Source organism: Gymnoscopelus microlampas, assembly GCF_963454915.1.
Source record: "Gymnoscopelus microlampas genome assembly, chromosome: 6".
NCBI classification, from domain to species: Eukaryota; Metazoa; Chordata; class Actinopteri; order Myctophiformes; family Myctophidae; genus Gymnoscopelus; species Gymnoscopelus microlampas.
The window spans coordinates 47772160-47783947 of record NC_139943.1 but is presented as its reverse complement, the minus strand read 5'-3'; the positions used below and the strand labels follow the sequence as shown (position 1 = coordinate 47783947).

General features: G+C 38.4%; 1 protein-coding gene across 1 annotated transcript; it reads right to left on the bottom strand.

The window, feature by feature from the left end:
- Positions 1–2917: 2917 nt before the first annotated feature.
- borcs5 (BLOC-1 related complex subunit 5) lies at positions 2918–9494 on the bottom strand. Its single transcript, XM_084059268.1, has 4 exons — positions 9196–9494; positions 8480–8623; positions 6243–6400; positions 2918–5151 (listed from the first exon to the last, which is right to left on the bottom strand). The coding sequence occupies exons 1-4, from the start codon at positions 9251–9253 to the stop codon at positions 4918–4920; spliced, it is 594 nt and encodes a 197-aa protein (XP_083915394.1). The 5' UTR covers positions 9254–9494; the 3' UTR covers positions 2918–4917.
- Between the last annotated feature and the right edge of the window lie 2294 nt (positions 9495–11788).

Sequence of the window (11788 nt, the reverse complement as noted above, 5' to 3'; positions counted from 1 at the left end):
TGATCCAATCAATCTAGAAGTACATCAAATGTCCAATAACCTAATCCCATACTACATGTGTCACACAATTATGTTGTTCTGAGATTAAGTCGGGGGCTTGAGGACATTCTATGTAGTTTAACTTTAACTTCAGTGTAAAATGTAGGGGAGGCACAGGAGAGAAAGCTCTGGTCCTTGTCTTGCAGGGTTCATATATTGTAGGTCTAGAGACAGGTCTGAACCACTACAACAAAAGCACATTTTAAATGAATTAAGAGTCAGAGCTGGCCACGCATGACTATAGAATATTCTAAAGAATGTTTGGACAATCCTAACAGTAATTCTAAATCTCAATTTAGTACATTTTGTGGTTATTTAGAACTTAATAGAGAGTACTACATACATTATGTCAGAAATGAGAATCACAATGAGACTTTTCAAAGAAGAACATTTCACAATTTAACACAGGCCTGATGTACTGTACATTTCTGCCAACAAACACAGGAAGAAAAAGTGTAATGATACAGAAGCAATTCATAATTGAATAATTTTCCTTTGAAAATAAAGAGGGCAATTGTACCCAAGAATAACAAACACTGACATGCATGATGTTACAAGATGTCAGAGAAAAGAATATTCACAGCAGGATGACACTCACGTTTGATTCATGTTAAAATCAGAATAGTAAAAATCAGTAGTGGGAGTATACATGACTACTACAATTGTTTTTAATGTGTTTTTTTTTTAAATGATGAAGCAATTGTTGATTGCTGGCTTGTTGTTGATTCTGTCTTGTGTTTTTATTTAATTTCTTGTGTGTATGTGTCTTTGTAATGTGCATGTCATTTTGTCAAAAATATATACAAATATTGAAAGAGAAAAGCAGTTAAATCAGGGTAAATTGATTTCTTTCATTTCAGAACAAAAAAAAACGATTAAACAATTCTGTATCGTCTTTACGGTGTTAATATGGCAGCCTTAGCGCCAGGAAGTTACTTGGTTTTACAAAAGGAACTTTAAAACTGCTGTACCTGCTTCTCCAAAGAATGCTGTGACAGGTTTTCCATTAAGTTATCGGTGTTCAAACAACACCCCTGGGTGCAATTTGACAAATTTTTAACACCTTTTTAATCTACATATGAAAGGCAATCATAATATATCAAAGTGGAGGCGACTTCTCTACTTGCGATCAACTAGAACGTCTTATGCCATTAAATTGGATAATTCTGCATCTCAAAACAAAACAATTAACAGGTGATTGTTGCGATAACAGAAGGTTTATGGTAGTCCTAACGCAGCCCTACATCTCCTATTTTGTATGTTACTCATTACATATTCTTTCATCTACAGTATAATATATTCTAGTTGCATACTGTATATTTTTTTGCATAATGTTTGACATCCTGTTAAGTGTCCTGGCATAAGAAAGTGCTATACAGATCAAGTTTTACTTTATCTGTTGTGGCACCAATCATTACCAAGAACAAATGTTGATTAATTATCTAAATTAAATTTCGAGGATCCAGTGCCCAATTGAGTGGAAAGTTGAATAGAATATTGATAGTGATGAGATGATGATTTAAAAAGGATATAAATCCCTAGTAATACTCGCTTTCTACTAGAAAGCCAGTCTTCTATCCTACCAGTATCTATCCATAGTACTGCTTCTATCAGATAGGTAGCCCAGTCCAGAGCGTTAGTGAGTTCTCTCTAACGCCCTGCCAGGCGCTCGGCTCTGCTCATAGACAAGGAATTCCACTGCCCTGCGAGGGCTCCAACTGTAGTAAAGACAAACAAAACCACTTCGCTACTCACCAAAACAAAGGCTGTTTTGTGTTTGTTGAAAGTCTATTCTCGGAGGTGGGAAGCCTCGTACCATTGACCAGATCTGCAGAGGGCACAGTGGCGTAAATAAAATAATTTCCGTCTCGGACATATTTAATTTTCTGCCCAAAAAGTGTATTTTACAGAGTAGGTGGGGTGCTGAGAGGCTTCCCACCTCCGAGAATAGACTTTCAACAACACAAAACAGCTGCAGTGAGTAGCGAAGTGGTTTTGTATATTTTCACCACAGTTGGCGCCCTCGCAGGGCAGTGGAATTCCCTGTCTATGAGCAGAGCCTAGATAGAGAGAACTCACTAACGCTCTGGACAAGGGCTACCAGATAGGTATTGCATTCACCTGATGTCTTTGTCTAATCAGAAACTATTTAGATCTGGGACACCAGGTAAATTAAATTAATACCCTGGAAGTAGAGAAGGGTCTCCGACGAGTTTGAAGAACCACTGGTTCAGCATTGTGCAACTTCACATCAACCCATTCAATCCAGGAAAGCATCATTTTAGATGTCTTTGGTTATTCAAAAATAGCAGATATACAAGCTCATAGCGCGAGTTTCTTGTCAAGGACCCCCAAAATTACGATCCCCATCAAAATATGTTGTTCCAGGGACCCCCCCCCCCCCGAAGCAAAGATTTGAGTTAAAATGTTGTTTCAAATTATATGTATTCAAAGATTTGCACAAATATTCAAGCTTTTTCAAAAAATAGCAGATCTACACGCACGTAGTGCGGCATTCGGTGCCCCGCTATGACCTTGTAGAGCTTGTAGATGTATTTTGGAATAGCCAAAAGTATAGAATAATGGTTATAGCTCAAATCTAAAATGACACAGATGCGTTCCCGGATTGAATGGGTAAACAAAGCCCTCTACTCTCACAATGAAATGCATCATCTCTGTCCATTGCAAATTCTATACTAAAGACAATCAAATTCTTTATGAGGTTGTTGGCATATAAACATACACAGGTACTGTATATCTTGATTTTGATGTACACCATGTGTCAATTACATAATAAAAGCTGATATTAACAGTTAAGCAGCAGGCTGAGGACAGGAAATTGGGGGAAATTAAGTATGAATGTTTTCATTGTGTTTTACAGTTTTAAGTAACCATACAGGTAACCCACATTCCCTTATGGCACAATGACGATCAGTTGATCTTTTACAATCACATTTGAGAAGCTATTTTGATGATCTGGTAATTCTTACACCTTTTGTTTATTAAATGTATTTATTGCGTTTAATTGTGTTGTCTTGTTTTAACTGTTTTTTTATTTTTGTATTCTGTGGATATTTTTTCTTCTTTCCCAATTTTAATCTTCAGGAAATAATTCCTTTAATCTATTTTGAAAAGTGTTACTCTTCCTATATAAAAAGTATATATTGTTATTTAAATCAGATTAATGTTGAGAACCTCACAGGCCTGCTGGGAAATCAATTTGCTTTTGGCTCTCCCTGGTGGACAGGATGACATAATACACTGTTCTACTAATACACTATCAAAGCACCATTGCCCTTAACCACTTGAAGCCTCGCATCCCTATTCTGGATCTGGGGGGGAACATTACCTGAAAATATCTGATCTACAAGCTAACAACCCAATGCATTGTGAGGTTGTAGACTGGCTATTTTCGGCAAAAGTACAGTGCAGACCCCGTTCATCTAATATTAGTTAAGAGGGTATAAAGAATTGTTAAAACACTCAGGTTATGCTGCAAACGGTAAAGTCGTCTAAAAAAAGAATACAATTTCTTTCACACTCCAAAAGCTTAAACTATGCAGATTTTTATTTAACTTTGTTAAAATGTCTGAACAGGATTATCCAAATAAATAAATACATATTATTCTCAACACAAAGCAATGGTTTGTTTGTTAACTTCATTAAACAGTATTTCACACAATAACTCTATCCACGCAGTATTGTTGTTGAGTTCCAGTCTCTCATTAAATTTCTCGTAGTGCCTCTGCACTGATCCACTCAAAATGAGTTCTCCAGGCGGTTTCCAGTGCTTCATGAATCATGAAGTGTTTGCTTTGCTCTGGTCCCAGGTACCCAGAAAAATACTAGTTTTTATTTTCCCCAAAGTAGATGACTCGTCTCAACTCTTCTCTTCTACCAGCTACTTAGTAATTGGTTCTCAACTCTGGTCCTCCTGGGAAGTGCATGGGGACCAAGACTACTGCTACAGTAGTATTCAATTCAACCAGATAGTCCTTTTTTCCCCATTGTCCTAGGTTTGTATAGGTTGATGACACTATCAACATGACACTAACACAATATTTAGCAGAGTTCTGAGTCAAGTTCAACTGGGGCATCTGTGCTTAAAATATATACATTCTACATGCATGCTAAAGGCCAGTCCACACCAATTCAACTCCTTGCAACATGCAACTCCTTGCAACATGCAACTACTTGCAACCATTATCCCCAATGGCAGTTGCAAGGAGTTGCATTGGTGTGGACTGACCTTAAAACTGTTTTGAAGCAAGGAGTTGCGACTAGTTGCATTGGTGCGGTCTGGCCCAAGGGACACTTCCATTTATATAGAAAAAAACAACACACAAACGGTTAATGTCATGGAGCTCTGAATAGATCAGTGTCTCTCAAATGTTCTCAGTAGAGCCCCGCTTCCCCCCCAAAAAGCCCCACCAGCCTGAGTTAAATGTTGCATTTGAAAGGGAATCCAACCGAGTTCCCTTCTTTCTGTGATCTTTCAGTCCACTGTACCATCCGTATCCAATACTGTAGAACTCAAGCCAGTGCTACGCCTTGATCTCACAACTTTTTTAATCTTTTTTATATCCTCTGTGTTCCACATGATGCCGGGCTCTCTGCTGGGTACATGAATTCCCTGGGTGAAGAGTTAAACATAAAAAGAACAGCCGATGACATGGAGTGGCGAGTAGATTGGTGTCTCTCTTACCAAGGAAAACAAAACGAGAACCGCAAGGTGGGTTTGGGCTCACAGCTGGCATCCTGGATTGGCATTGTGACTTTTTGAATCTCTCCTATCTATTTGTCAACCCCCCATAAATCCAGTCAAAAGCAACACCATTACACGGCATGTTTTTGGTGTGTGCGTGTGTTTTAGGTATTCTACTTGGTGGCAGGCTCACCGTCGGACCTCATGCTGAAGGGTTCAAGGCGTTCGCTCTCGGGCAGCATGTTGTTAAGGCGCTCCATCAGAGGGATGGTCTGGTCGATACCCATCTGGATGCGTCGCAGGATCATGGACATTTCGTTGACTTTCTGGATCTGCTCTGCGTACTTGGCATAGCGCTTCTGCCGCTCCTGCATGATGCTGAACAGGGTCTCTACTGAAAGGTCCATCTGGGCGAGGGGAGAGAGAGGGGGGAACACCACAGATGGATACAAAAAGTGAAACAGAGTAGGAAGCAGAGAGAAAGTAAAGAAGAGAGAGAGGGGTCAGAGATGAAAAGAGAAAGAGGAAGGGACAGAGAGATGGGAGACATATTAATAGGCATTAAATATAACTATAGTGTACATTTTTAATTTATCAAATCACCATCATTTAGTTCTCAATAGTTATACAGTATCAGGAATAAAAACGTCTTTTTGCATATTCATCATCATAATTAATTATTTGTATTTTCTATTTACTGTATTACCATTTGTCTGCACATTGATGCATCACACTCACAGCCGAGTCGTAATAAAATCAGGACGAGTCGCGGCACGCTCCCGTGTGTGTGTGTGTGTGTGTGTGTCCACAAGTTCAGATGGATCATGTTTACAATAAACTGAATATACAGTAGCACCCAAGAATGGTTCATATGGCACTGTTCTCACTGTAATACAGAATTTCGAACATGATGGGAAATCATTGCAATAGTCTTTGCAAAACCTTCTAGTATAGTGTGAGAGCGAGGGTGTTTGACTTCAGTGACATCTTGTCAATGTCATGTTGTGTATGGGAGGCATTAAAAGGTAGGGTAAGTGATTTACTTTTATATAGCTCTAAATAGCTCTATATTCTGATAGTACTCATTGCTATAGAGTGTTTGTTCAGTAAAAGGAGTCTCCATGTCTCTCCAGCTCTTTATTAAACAGAAAATGCATTTTCAGTGCTCTCTCCTGATTGGCTTAAATGTTGTCACCTACCTGAAAATGTACTATATTCTGTTTACTAAAGAGCTGGGGAGGCCCCTGTGACCAAACAAACGCTCTGTAGCAATGATCACTACCAGAATATAGTACTTTAACCTTTTAATACAAAATACCTTTAAACGAATTAAGCATGGCTTCAACGGAAACAATATACAAGAAACATTTAAGAACATTCCTCACTATACAACAAAAGCACAATTCAAAATGACACAGTCTGCCTTGGGTGAAGCCAATGTTTGCATCGGTGGAGAGATTCTCACAGAGAGAGACCACACACATATATGTGTATTTACCTCTTTAATCCTCTTGACCAGGGCGTTCTGGTCAAAGGCCACAGCCTCAGCACACTGGTGGAGGTGGTCCTGGTAGCGGACACACAGCTGCAGTACCTGGCCCGAGTCCAGCCTCTCCAGACACACACTACTCGGGGACGTCTGGCCACTAAGCACGCCTGCAGAGCAACCAAGATCAAATGAGTTTGTTTCATTACACTGACATACACACGCCTGCAGCTGTTCCTAGTTTTAGTTAACCCTTTAAGACCAGGAACGCATCTGTGTCATTTTTAGATTTCTTTGGCTATTCAAAAATAGCAGATATACAAGCTCATAGTGTGGCACCGAGTGCCGCGCTACGAGCTTGTAGATCTGCTATTTTTTGTAAAATTGTGAGCATTTGTGCAAATCTTTTCATGTATATATATTTATTTAAAGCGAACATTTGTAACTCAAATTGAACCACTGATTTTGAAAGTTAAAAAAAAATGTTTTAGGATTTAGAAAACATTTGTAGAATCCCCAAAAAGCAAAGATTTGAGTTACAAATGTTCGCTTTAAAAGATACACATATTCAAAGATTTGCAATAATTTTCACAATTGTTCAAAAATAGCAGATCTACAAGCTCATAGCGCGGCACTCGGTGCCGCGCTATGAGCTTGTAGATCTGCTATTTTTTAATAGCCAAAGTATAAAATAATGGTTAAAGTGGTTGAAATCTAAAATGACAGATGCTTTTCCCGGTCTTAATGGGACAAACTGATACTACACATACACGGTTATATAAATTCACAAGCATGACCTAGCTAATACAACTTAAGTCTTCATCTGTTGACCACTGAGTAGCTTCATTGGTGAAATTTTGAATTATGTGCCTTGGTTAAGGCATGATGCCAGTGATAAATGCTGAGGGACGAAGAGAATGTTTCTAATGCACTTTACTGATCATATCTGTGACCTTCTGGTGACAAGCGTCAACCCCATACAATAGGCTGCATCCTTTTGTTTGCCGTTTGCCGACCTCTACTTCAAGGTTACTGCTGTCCTACTGCCACTATGACGAAGTTACAATTTAGACATTAAGAAGATGCTCTTGTCCAAATTGACTTACAAAGTACAAGGTATTTGTACTTGTAAGCATTATTTTAATAAAGTTGTTTTTATTTTGTTTCTGTAAAGCGACTTTGAGTACCGGTACTTAGAAAAGCGCTATATAAATCGTATGTATTGTTATTATTATGCGCATTTGTAACAACAGGTTAAGTGGTTGTGTAATTAATGTAGATTATATATATTTTTTACCTTTATTTAACCAGTAATGAACCACATTGAGACTGAAGTCTCTTTTATGAGTGTGAACTGGCCAAGAGAAGAGGCAAATAAATGTTACACTCTGCAGTAACAACAGATACAGGACAATAACAATCACAGACATATAACATCCGTAAAAACAATACACACTACCTAGGAAGCTCAGGGAAAAACAGTACAATACAATCAAAAAAGCAGACCAAGACCAATATAAAACCTAAGAGCAAGAACATTTGATACACATCAAAATAGGAGCACTGTCTCCTGTAGCCCTGGTCCAGAGCGTTAGTGAGTTCTCTCCAACACCCTGCCATGTGCTCGGCTCTGCTCATAGATGGATTTTTTATATTATTTTCATCTGTAGAGGGGCGCAGTGGAGTAAACATGGAAATGATTGTGTTTACTCCACTGCGCCCCTCTACAGATCTGACCAGATCTGTAAAGAGCGCAGTGGAGTAAACACAATAATTTCCATCTCGCGGTCATATTTATTTTCTGCCCAAAAAGTGTATTTTACAGAGAAGGTGAGGTGCTGAGAGGCTTCCCACCTCCGAGAATAGACTTTCAACAACACAAAACAGCCTTTGTTTGCAAAATATTTTTTTCATGTTTCCACTAGGTGCATGTTTTGCTAACAATCATGTTCCGTCTGCCTGTTTCAACCTTGTACTGAGACAAGTTCAAATCACAAGACCAGCTTGTAAAGTGTGGGTGGGTAAAGTGAACAAGAAAGACTGTCAAAGCCCTTAAACTCTCCACTGTTCAAGTGACATTGCCCAGTGACTAACAGTATAATGCGACTACTGGGAAGTGAGAAAATTTGTAACTACAAGTGAAAAACACATGTTAAAAGATATATGGTGGACTTTCTCTGAAGAAGTAAAGACATAACAATCCAACAGACTTGTAGATATCATGGGAAGCTAAGAGAATCTGAAGCTACCTTTCAGAAGTGGCTGAAATGTGGGGATCTCCTGGAGCTTGATGACATCTGGGTCATTGTGGATGTTCCGCATCGACTGTGTCCCCTGTGCCACCACCACTATGTCATCCATCTTGGCCTTATGTTTGGCCGGGGAGGGCACCACTGCAATTAACCAAATTGACCAAATTCATCCAGCTCATCATCAGACTTTAAGAAAATATATATGTTTAAAGCAGAGCACATTGAAGAGACGTAAACAGGTTGGGGAATGAATGTCCAAAGTCAGCTTTCAACCTAGGATTATCTGCATATTAACTGGTAAAAAAAAGGGAGAGAGAGAGAGAGAGAGAGAGAGAGAGAGAGAGAGAGAGAGAGAGAGAGAGAGAGGGAGAGAGGGAGAGTGAAGGAGACCCTATTAACCACACAATGACCCAGACCAGGTATAGTGGGCCCCTGAGAAAACTGGGCACCATTAAAAAAAACAAATGTTTTTATATATATATATATATATATATATATATATATATATATATATATACATATATATATATATATATATATATATATCAAAAAGGGAACTGAAACCTGAACACGATATGTTGTCAACTTGTCAGCACAATAATAAGCTGATCACGCGCCGCGTTTTCTGCTTTTATCACATATTTCTTGACTTCTGACAAAACTGTAATTAAGTAAATTAAGTAATCAAGTACAGCCCTGCTAGGAAAGTTCACCTGATGCGCTGTAATCGGAATGTTTGTGTTCCGACTCCCCGCTGTGTTCCGCTCCCATGGCTGTAGGCTAGCTGACTTCTCCTTCTCCTTCACACACTGACTGTCAGCAGGCTGATGGATTCTGTGCCATAAGAATAGTTTGCTGCTGATGTTTTAACAACAGAACCCAATGCAACATCAAAGGAGCTCCACTGTAGACTTAGATCTCTCTGTTTTATGGCCAAATACCCGATAAAGAGCAGTTAGTTGTGAACGACGGTGCTGCTGCTGGTCAGGCTGCACATTAAAGCGAGGAGGCGGAGAGCACTTCCGTACACAGTGATCACGTGGAAGGCCGGTGCAGCTTCACGCATGCTCAGATGCAGACTCTGAAGTACAGCGGCAGTGGTGTAAATAAATAAGTAACTGAGTACATTTACTCAAGTACTGTACTTAAGTACAGTTTTGAGGTATTTTTTGTACTTTACTGGAGTATTAACAATTTTCTGTACTTGTACTTCTACTCCACTACAAATATTGTACCTTTTTTTTTTTTTTACTCCACTACAATTATTTGAAACCTTTAGTTATAGTTATTTTGTAGATTTTGATTATTATTACAAAACATACAGTAACCTCTTCACCCCTATATACATTATGGCCATTTGAAAATAGCCGATCTACAAGCTGTGAGTTTGTAGACCAATTATTTGTTTACCAACATTGAGACTGGACCATAGGACTGGACTCACAGGTGATTGTTTCATGCAATCAATTCCCAACATAAAGTTAAACATTTTAGTGTTTTTTCCATTACTTATTAAGTGATAAGGGTTATAAGGGGCTGCCAAATCATGTTGCAGGTGACGTTTGTGGAATTATTTCTTCTTTGTTTCTTTATTCTAGCACATTTAATTTCCCTGGTATGAAATGTGCTTTACAAAATTGACTTAAGGGATTATCTAAAATGGTGTAGCCTACATGTCAATTGATAATGGTTTCTGAAAATTGAATTATTCACAGACCACGGCATCAGTCGAAAAACACACAATGCTGCCATCTTATGGCCTTGCTTGGGTTAACACTTCTGTGTGAAGACTGTCCTGCTCTTTATACATCTATGATATGACATGAGGAGACTGTCCTGTTCTTTATACATCCATGATATGATGAGACTGTCCTGTTCGTTATACATCTATGATATGATATGAGGAGACTGTCCTGTTCTTTATACATCTATGCTATGAGGAGACTTTTTTAATGTTAAACAATGAGCGTCTCCAAAGCTAAATATAAAATATCTATCACTAGCCAATGTGGAAAGGCGATGGGGCAAAGGCAAACACTAGGCCTACTAGACAAGAAGCCACACATAGGCAATAGTGTAAAACAACTAAGTACTTTTACTACTACTAAGTACTGTAAGTTAAAAAAAATGTTGGGTTACTTCACTTGAGTATTTCCATATTTATACTTCCATTATAAACCTTTTAACATAATGCTACCTTTAATAAGCTCAACGGAGCTTGTTGTGTTTTCTTTGAGGACGCCATGGGCTTGACTGAGATGGTCCGCGGGCAGTTACAGGCCTCGGGCGATACATTGCCCATGTGTGCACTGTGCAGTGCACTAGAGAAAAGGCCATGGGATGACCAAGAGGGCAATAGTTTTCCAGTTACGTTGTTTGAGAGTGAAGTGGTGGACGGACAAAAATCACATCTTTGAATGATCACTTCAACCGATTTAATACAGTACCACCATCAAAGAGCAATACAAAACACTTCAGCAATATCAACTGCAAAACAACAAATGACAAAACTTTACTTTATCATCAAGGGAACAAGATAATATTAAGGAAAAAATAAATCAATATGACAAAAATAAATATTAGTGCAAATAGTTTTTCACACACTTACTTTTTTCCCCACCAATGTCTTATCATTTCTGCTACCTAAAACAATTTTTTCACCCCAAAAAATCCCAACTTTTTTGTTCTTTCTTGCGCTCTTAAAACAGGGTTTTTCACCCAAAGAATCACCAACGTTTTTGTTCTTTCTAGCGCTCTTAAAACAGGGTTTTTCACCCAAGAAATCACCAACTTTTTTTTTCTTTCTCGCTCTTAAAAAAAACAACCCTTTAAAAAAAACAAAAAAAACATGTCCCTTTCAGTCAGTGTGTGCAATATACAAAAACAATTAAAGAACCATAGGAAGGAATAATAAGTATTAAAGACAGTGTATTAAACATTTATCAGTTATGAACTTACAGTAAGCTGTCGCTCTGGAAGTGATACAATAGAACAATCTTACAAAAGTAGCAATTAGGCCACAAGTGATACAATAGAACAATCTTACAAAAGTAGCAATTAGGCCAATAAAGTGTATTCAAATTACTTGAGGTATCAATAAGGGTTCTGGAAAATTGTGAGCCAGATAAATGCGTAAACAAATTGCAAATTGCTTGTAGATAGCTATCAGCAAACACCAAAATTAACCATTAAACAATTTCTTTGACTGAAGTATACTCAAGGTATGAAAAATAATTCTGGAAAATGGGGGCCAGATAAATGCCTGAAACGTGACATGTCATGTCGTTAACAAGCTGCAAACACCAC